The sequence below is a fragment of the Ictidomys tridecemlineatus genome, chromosome 4 (genome assembly GCF_052094955.1).
Source record: "Ictidomys tridecemlineatus isolate mIctTri1 chromosome 4, mIctTri1.hap1, whole genome shotgun sequence".
NCBI lineage: Eukaryota > Metazoa > Chordata > Mammalia > Rodentia > Sciuridae > Ictidomys > Ictidomys tridecemlineatus.
Genome location: NC_135480.1, coordinates 11,116,156 through 11,123,982, shown reverse-complemented (window position 1 = coordinate 11,123,982; position 7,827 = coordinate 11,116,156). Strand labels below are relative to the sequence as shown.

At 63.5% G+C, this 7,827-nt stretch overlaps 1 protein-coding gene across 13 annotated transcripts in view; it reads left to right on the top strand.

The window, feature by feature from the left end:
* Positions 1–2,825: 2,825 nt before the first annotated feature.
* Myrf (myelin regulatory factor) overlaps positions 2,826–7,827 on the top strand; it is a 28,186-nt gene continuing 23,184 nt past the window's right edge. For 2 of the 13 annotated variants that reach the window (XM_078045889.1, XM_078045884.1), the window contains exons 1-2: positions 2,826–2,991; positions 4,071–4,136. In XM_078045889.1, the coding sequence (XP_077902015.1) occupies positions 2,973–2,991; positions 4,071–4,136 (85 nt within the window). In that variant the 5' untranslated portion in view covers positions 2,826–2,972. The remainder of the gene's footprint in view (positions 2,992–4,070; positions 4,137–7,827) is intronic. The other 11 variants (XM_078045891.1, XM_078045885.1, XM_078045886.1 and 8 more) reach the window with 10 other exon arrangements.

Genomic DNA, 7,827 nt, shown 5'->3' with positions numbered 1-7,827 from the left:
AAACTTTTCCTGACCAAAGAAAAGGTGAGATGTCACTGACCACGGCTACCCTGGCCCAACCCGTACGCTTTTCACGTCCCGCATAGGGCCAGACCTCCCGAGCCCCAGACCTGGGGCAGGACCCCGCACCCTGCGCCGCCTGCGGGAGATGCCGCGTCCTGTGGCGCGGGCCGGACCGGGCCTGGCCGGCAGGGGGCGCTGTGCGCGGCGGGCGGGGCGCCGGGTGCAGGGGGCGGGCGGGCGGGGGCCGGGCCGGGGCCGCGCGGGGGGCGAGTGCGCGGCTGGCCGGGCGGGACCGCAGCCGGAGCCCAGCCGGGACTGTCGCGCGGGCCCCGCCGGCGATGCCGCGCCCCGGGGCCGGGCTGTAGCGGGGCCGCGGCCGGAGCGCGCGCCGGGCAGGCCGGACATGGAGGTGGTGGACGAGACCGAGGCGCTGCAGCGCTTCTTCGAAGGTGAGAGACCGCGGGCTTGTGGGGCGGCGACTCTCCTGCGCTGGGATCCCCCAGCCGCTCTCCCGGGGGACGGGGACCGCCCTAGGCTCCCGCCACGCCGGGACCCCCAGAACACCTCCTCAGTGCAGGGATCCTCCTCCTGGTTGGCACCAGCCTGCCGTGCGCGTGGCCCCAGGACTGAGTCTCCCGGAGGTTACTACCCACCTCCACTGGACTGGGCTCCCCTGCCAGCCGGGCAACAGGACAGAGCTGTGCCCTCTTTCAGACTCGAGCCTTCAGGGCTTGCAGTCCCCCTAACTGGTGACACTCCCTCCCCAGCACACTTCCCGAGTCCGGGGACCCTCTGCTGTGCTTCCCTGGAACCCCATCCAGACCAGACCCAGCACACTTTCTAGGACCTTCTGTACCTATTAAGGCTGGCAATCTAGTGCCCAGCCTGTTTCCCAGAGACCAAGACCCCCTCGTGTGCCTTTCAGGTTGGCCCCTCCCCTCAGTCTGACTCGCAGGAGCTTGGACCTCCTGGCTGTGTTCCCCTGGGAATAGAACCCCCTTGGGGACTGACCTCCTTGGAGACTGTCACCTGCCGTGGGTAGTGTTGCTTTCTCCTCCAAAGCTGAAATCACCTTTGAAGCAGCCACCTTTCCACCACCTGGGGCTGGGACCCCACTCTAGCATGCTCTCCTAGGGCTGGAACTTTCTCGAAACTGGCATCCCTGCCACCAGCCATCTCTGCTCTTGGGGACCCTTCCAGTCCCACAGAGGGCATCTCACCAGCCCCATGAGCCTCCCTGGGACCGTACACCCATGCCTGTCCATGGAGCTGTGCTTCCTCCTCCCATAGGAGTGAGCTCACCTCCTCACCTTGACCCTGAAAGTACTCTCCTCAGGGTGGGATCTGTATAGACCCCACCATATTTTCTTCCCCCCACCCCCACGTTGGTTTTAGAAGTCCGCCTCTATGTTTAACCTCCTCCCTGAACAACTCCTGCCCCTCCTCCAGGGCTGCCCCTCCTGGATGAGTTCAGGAGGGAAGGGCCGCGTGGGAGGGGGAGGGGAGGGGGAGGTGCGGGCTGACATCCCCCAGCCGATCCTGCCTCTCACACCCATCTTGGAACATGTAGCCAGATGGCCCCTTTTGTGTCCCTCTCAACCATCTTGGGGAGCCTAGCCTGCTCACCCGGAGCCCCCAAACCCACATCCTGCTCTTGAGTACATTCAGAACCTTCCGTTAAGCTGAGACTGCCTCTGGCCGCGCTGTGACGGGGACTGTGGGGCCACGGCATGGGAATCGAGGCCCAGGTTTCCAGGCCAGTTCCCAGTTCCCTTGGGAATGCCCTGGGCCAGGGAGGAAGGCCTTTTTTGCCTCAGTTTCTCTCTGTGTGACCTGGGGGTGGGGGCTTTTTTCAACTCCTGCCAGCTGAGTAGCGCAGACAGACCAGGGCGTCCGCAGGCCTCTGGCTGCCCCACTCTAGGATGCCGGACACCCTGGCAGGCCCGAGTCCCCAGTGGCCAGCTTGACTAGGTTATGTGGTTGACCCGGCAGCGCTGGGCCATTTGAGGGTTCTAGGCAGCCCCCATCCCCCCAGGGCCTCCCCTTCTCCCAGGACACTGTTCCTCCTTCGGGAGCTCTCCAGAGGTCTCTCGGGACTTGAGGTTCCAGGACAGAGGGAAGGAGACCCTGGTCTTTGCCTGGGGGCACTGCTCAGGTGGCCCTGTGCCTCCTAAGTACTCAGATGACCCACGAACCCTGCCCACTTCATTCCCAGAGAGAGCCCTGTGCCTCCTCCCCAGGACCTGGGCCTGGCAGAGGGGTGGACCTGCTGGCGTGGGCTCCGGGCTCCTTCGCCAAACCTTTTCTCCTGGCCACGGGTGGGGGCGGGGAGGGGGGGCTGACGCCACAGCTCAGCCATGCGGCGGCCTGGCAGGGAGGCCGAGCTGCTCCCTCCAGAGAGATAAGAGGAGACTCAAGAATGTCTGTGGGGAGCAGGGCGGGTGTGGGGCCGCCCTCCCGGGAGGGCTGGGCTGTGGAAGTCTCCAGAGCTGGGATGGGGCGGGGGTGGGCTGCGAGGGTCGGCCTCTGGGGCTACTTGGGAGGGGAAGGCCTGGGGAATGGGGGGGAACGACAGGGGGATGCTGTGGGGGCTGAGGGAGCCTGGGAGCCCAGGGCCCGGTGTGCTCTCGGGTGTATGAGTCAAGGTGATGGAGGGGGAAGAGTTGGTGCGTGTGGATGGGTCTCCCCTGAGCTCGTGGGAGTCATGTGTGCCCCTGGTGCCTGGGACATGAGTGGGTCATGGCGCTCCCTTAGCACACAGGCGTGTGTCCCGGGTCCTGCCTGTGCGCGTGGTGGGGCTGGGGGCTAAGGCGCTTTGGGCCTCGGGTGGGAAGCCGGGACAGGGCGGCCCCCTCGAGGCTGGTACAGCCGGGCCCCCGTGTGACCGCCTGGCTAATCCCCTAGAGAGAGGTAACAGCAGCCCAGATCAGCAGGCACAGGGCCTGTAGAGAGGGGACCTGACGGGCAGGATGCACTGGCTCCCAGCAGGTAACTGGGTGGAGGTGGCGGGTTGGGGCCTTAGGCTCCCAAAGCCAAGGCAGGGACAGGACAGGCAGCACTGGAGGATCTGGCCAGGACCTTAGAGCTTCTGGTGCAGGTTGGGCTACTCAGAGCTGTCTGATCCTGTCAGGGCCTTGCTCTTCCTGGGACCCTTTTTCTCACCTGCAAGACAGGGGCGGGTGGTGGAGAAGGTTTCCATGGTGCCTTCCGCCCTGAAGTCCCCGGAGGGAGGATGTTGTGGAGTATGAATGGCTGAGCGCAGGGCAGGAGATATAAGGCTAGAAAGCAGGTCGGTGTGAAGGATCCTGGAGATGAGGAAACTGGGACCCGCAGGTGCAGGCAAGGCCCCCACCCAGCCTCCAGAGACCCACCGAGGCCAGCAGGGGACCTGGATCTCCCTTCTGAACCCGATGTAGCATGGACAGGTTTACTTCTTCTCTGGCCCCATGTCCCTTGTGAGAGTGGGTAGGCCAGTTGGACCGCAGCAGGTTCTTCAAACGTGATTATTTTTAGCCATCAAAGACGAACTCATGGCCTCCAGATAGACATGCAAAGTGGACCAAGGGGACTGGGCTCTCCCAGGACTCTGGTTTGAGGGACACCCTTCCCACGGAGGAAAAGCAGAGGGGGCTGGAATGGGCCCCTTTCCCCAGGCCGAGACTGAGGCTCCAAGAGGAGGGAGGTGGCCAGAGTTAGCCAGGGCTGACAGCCGCCCCGTTCTCTCCTCCGACCTGTCAGGGAGAGGAGCTCTGCCTGCTCTCTAGAGAGCAGGAGCCTCTGGTGGAGATTTGGGGGAGAGGACCTGTATCTGCCTGGGATCTGGATTGAGCTGGGAAGTGTGACCGGTGGGCTGTCTGGCTGCAGAGCACCCAGGGACTAGTGGATGGGGGAGGCAGCCAAATGTCCTGAGCCCTGACACCTGGGAAAGGAAATGAGGTGTCTCCTAGGCCCATCCCCCAGGACTCCTGTCCACAAGTGGATTGCCAGACCCACCCCTCAGGTCCTGGGGCCAGGCAGAGGGGAAGGGATCCAGGGGGTCTGACTCATCCCCGCGTCCCCACCTCCAGTACAGAGCCACACGGCAGAGCTGGTGACAGGGAGTGTTCCTGGTCAACGGAGGCTGCAACTGATAGGTGAACAGAAGCCTTGGGGGTGGGGGTGGGGGTGCATCCTGGGCAGGACTCCGGGAGGGCTTGGGGTCAGCCCAGGGGTGAGGAGCAAGCCACAGCCATCCCTGCACTTGGGGTCTCTCCCAAATCTGGGGGACTAGACAGAGTGTTTCTGAGGGTCTTAGATGTTTGGGGACAGATAGGTCACTGGGCAGAATGGCCTCCTCTCTGGGAACCTGACCCCCTTCCCAACTGCCAAGAGGTGACTGCACTGAGGGACCCTGGCAGCAGGGGCTGCTGGGTAACAGCCCAGTAGGGCTGCTGATTGGCTGCTGCCCATGGACTTTGCCCTCCCCGATAAGGACCAGAGCAGAAATCATTAACCGAATCATTAACTGGGGGTGGCCCCGCCCTGCGCAGGCAGCCTGCCCCCTGATTTCCACCTTTTTCCTTCTCTGGCCTCGGTTTCCCTCCGACCCGGGGAGCTGGGGTATGGGCTATGGTGGGCCTCCTCTAACATCGGGGCAGTGGCCCGTGGCTGGGGGCAGGGGAGGGATGAGGTAGTGGGCTGTGTGGGAGCTGGGTGGGCAGCTGCCTGCAGAGTCCCCCATGGGTGTGCCCCTGCCCCTCCTTGCTCTCACTTCTCATCTGTAAAAGGGGAGTGGAGTTGTAGTGCAGTTGTAGTGCGGGTTAGCACCTCCTCCCAGGGCCTCTGTGAGGACTGGTAGGACAGCACCTGGGAAGGGCTGGGTTAGGGCCTGGCCTGGGTCCTGTGCCGAAAATGTCAGCGTCTGTCCACTGCGTGTCCCACGGGCTTGCACAGCCTCACCTGCAGGCCCTGGGCAGTGTGACGGACCCCACCTGGAGGATTACTGGCCCACAGGGTGGGTTGATGCTCCCAAGCTCAGGCAGGGGCCCTGCAGCTGATGCTGTATGCCCCTCACCCTCTTTGGGTCCTTATTTCAGGGGTGAGGGGACCTGTGAGCCCTTGAGTGTGGCTTGTGTGCAGAGGCCTCAGCACGACAGGTCTGGCCTGGCCTGGTCCTGATGCTGGGTCCTGGTCCCCACCAACATCGTTTGGGCCTGTTCCATCCTCCCCCTGGGAGATGCAAGACTTGTTCCCACGGGACAGGGAGGGACCCAGTCTGGCGAAGGCCTGGAGCGCCACGGCTGGGTGCTCTGCACTGTGGTCTTCCTGGAGTCCTGCCTGGAAGGTAGCCAGGGGAGACGACGGGGAGAGGAAGGTGCTGTGTCGAGCTCCTTGGGGTCGCCACAGCAGAGGTGGGACGGGGTCCTGGTCTCAGTTGGGTGCTAGCCTGGGAGAGACGGGAAAGGGCCTCCTCTCAGTGCACACTGGGGGTCCTGACCCGTCCAGCCCTTAGCCCCGTAGACCTCAGCGCCCTCCCTCTTCTGGTCAAGGTTGTCCATGTGAGCAGACCCCAGAAGTGCCAAGGCCTGGAGTGGGAGGGGGAGGAAGAGCAAAGAGCCCGAGGAGGGGACAGTTTGGTCCAGAGCTCTCTGTAGCCTCCATGATAGACATCCTGTCCTTGTCCTGGGCTGTTTGTCCTTCCTCTGCCTGCAGTCTGGGTCTGTGGCTAGCTTTCCTGGTAGCTTGGAAGCAGGGGTGGGGGGTGCTGCCCTTCCTGGGCTGACTCGTCGGGTCTGGCTCCGGTGGGGAGGGGGACTGAGGGAAGGAGAGGGCAGGGAAGGTGGGTTGGGACCCAAGTGTATGAAGCTGTGCCCTGAGAGGAGCGATGGCCTCGGTCCTGTGCCTGTGTCCTGGTGCACATGCCGTGTGTGTGCACAGGCATGCTCTGGCCTCAGGGCCTCTGTCCCCACGGCCTGGATTCTAAAATGCAGTGGACTTCACTGACCTACCCTGTCACCTGACTCTGTCCCTTGCAGTGTCAGCTCCTAGCAGGGGTCTTGCCTCTTGTTTGCTACTGGGTTCCCGGAGCCTAGCACTGTGCCTGACACATGGTGAGCGCTTACCTGAATGAGCCAAGTGTGTGTCAGTGTGTGCTGGGCAGGGGAAGGCCAGGGCAGGATCATGCACATCCGTGGACACCTGACCCTGGGGTGTGCCCATATGTACGCGCATGCATGTTGGAGTGTGCCGTGTGTGGGGAACGCTGCCGTGTTCATACAGACGGGCACGGGAACTGCACAGCCTGTGTGGCCTGCCTGCCCTCGTTCCTGTAGGACAGGGTCAGAGGCACTGGGCGGGGACTAGCTTTTCCCTGTGGAGTGAAGTCTGCGGGCCCCAGAGAGAAACAGGGTCCCAGGACCCAGTGTGGGTTCTCTGAGACTGTTCACAGAGGCTGGCCCAGGACTCTCGACCTGACTTGGGGGCATCTTAGGGCTGCGGCCAAGGCCGAGAGGCTGGACTGTGCCGCCCACGTACGAGGAGAGCAGCACCTTCCTGTTCATGCCTCAGAGGACTTAGGATGAGGTGTGGGGCCCCCTGGAGTCTCTAGAGGTCCCTGGAGCAGATGGGTGGGAAGGTGGAGGGGAAGGGGTGGAGTGGAGAGGTGTGAGGGCGGGAAGGGGGGCGGGAGAGACAGAGATGGGAGCAGATAGTGGAATGGCCTCCTGGGGCTCACCTGGCTTAAGGCTCCCACCACCCTGGGATGCAGGGGTCCATGGTCTCCTTGATAGAGAGGCAAGCCAGGACTCAGAGAGGTCAAGGTACTTGCTGAGGGCCACAGAGCATGGAAGCGAGGGTTCACATGGGAAGCCAGGCCTCTTGGACCCACAGGCCCTCTCAGGGCATCCTGAGGGCGCTCAGGTGGGTAGTTTCTCTATTTCCTAGAGGTAGGACACCCCTCAGATTCAGATACCTGGGGTGGACACTCAGGGGACAGGCTTGGGTCCTGGTGCCTTGTCCACCCCAAGTTCAGAGCAACCAGGTCTCACCAGCGTCCTCAGACCCTGGCCCATCCTGCCCACAGCCACGTGGCCGACGGGATTTCCGCCATGTTTGGGGCATGAATTGACAAGTGCCCCATTGACGGGCAAGGGAGGGGGTGGGCAGGGCACAAGCCTCCCACTGTGCCGGGTCCCCACCCTCCCCCGTCCCATGGGACAATGGCCGAGACTCAGCCAGCAGCCACAGCTGGTGGGGGGGGGTATGAGCACGAGGAGGGGTGTGAGGGAGGGGCCCAGGGTGGAGAGACCACCTGGGTCCCTGCCTGCTCCGTCCTGCACCTGGCTGGGTCCCCTCAGTTCCTCTCCTGCCCAGCTGGGTGGTCTTGATGTGAGGTGGAGAGAGGAGGGGAGAGGGCCACCTTCCCACCGCCTGGCCCACCCAGGAAAGGCCAGGGTCTGGCTCCTGTTCAAAGCAGGTAACGAAGGGCCTCAGGAAGGAGCAGCTGGGCACTCGGCCCACAGGATGGGGCGGCCCCCCGGGGGGCCTGTGCTCTGGACCAGAAGCACAGGATGGCCTGGGTCCCCACACCAGCAGGCCTGGTCCCGGACTCTGGCTTGCCACTCCCCGATTCCTCCCTTGGACTTCTACTGCGTGCCTACTGTGTGCTGGGATACTGGTACCCCAGAAGGGTATCCCTGGAAACCCTCAGCCTCAGTTTCCTCATCCGTAAAACAGAGAAAATGGAAAGCACCTGCCCTTAGGGGGTGTCAGAGAACTGAGTGGGCGCCTAGTGAAGGGTGTGGTGCGGGGCTCCACCCAGGGTCTGTGCTGGGCAGGAGAGTCCCC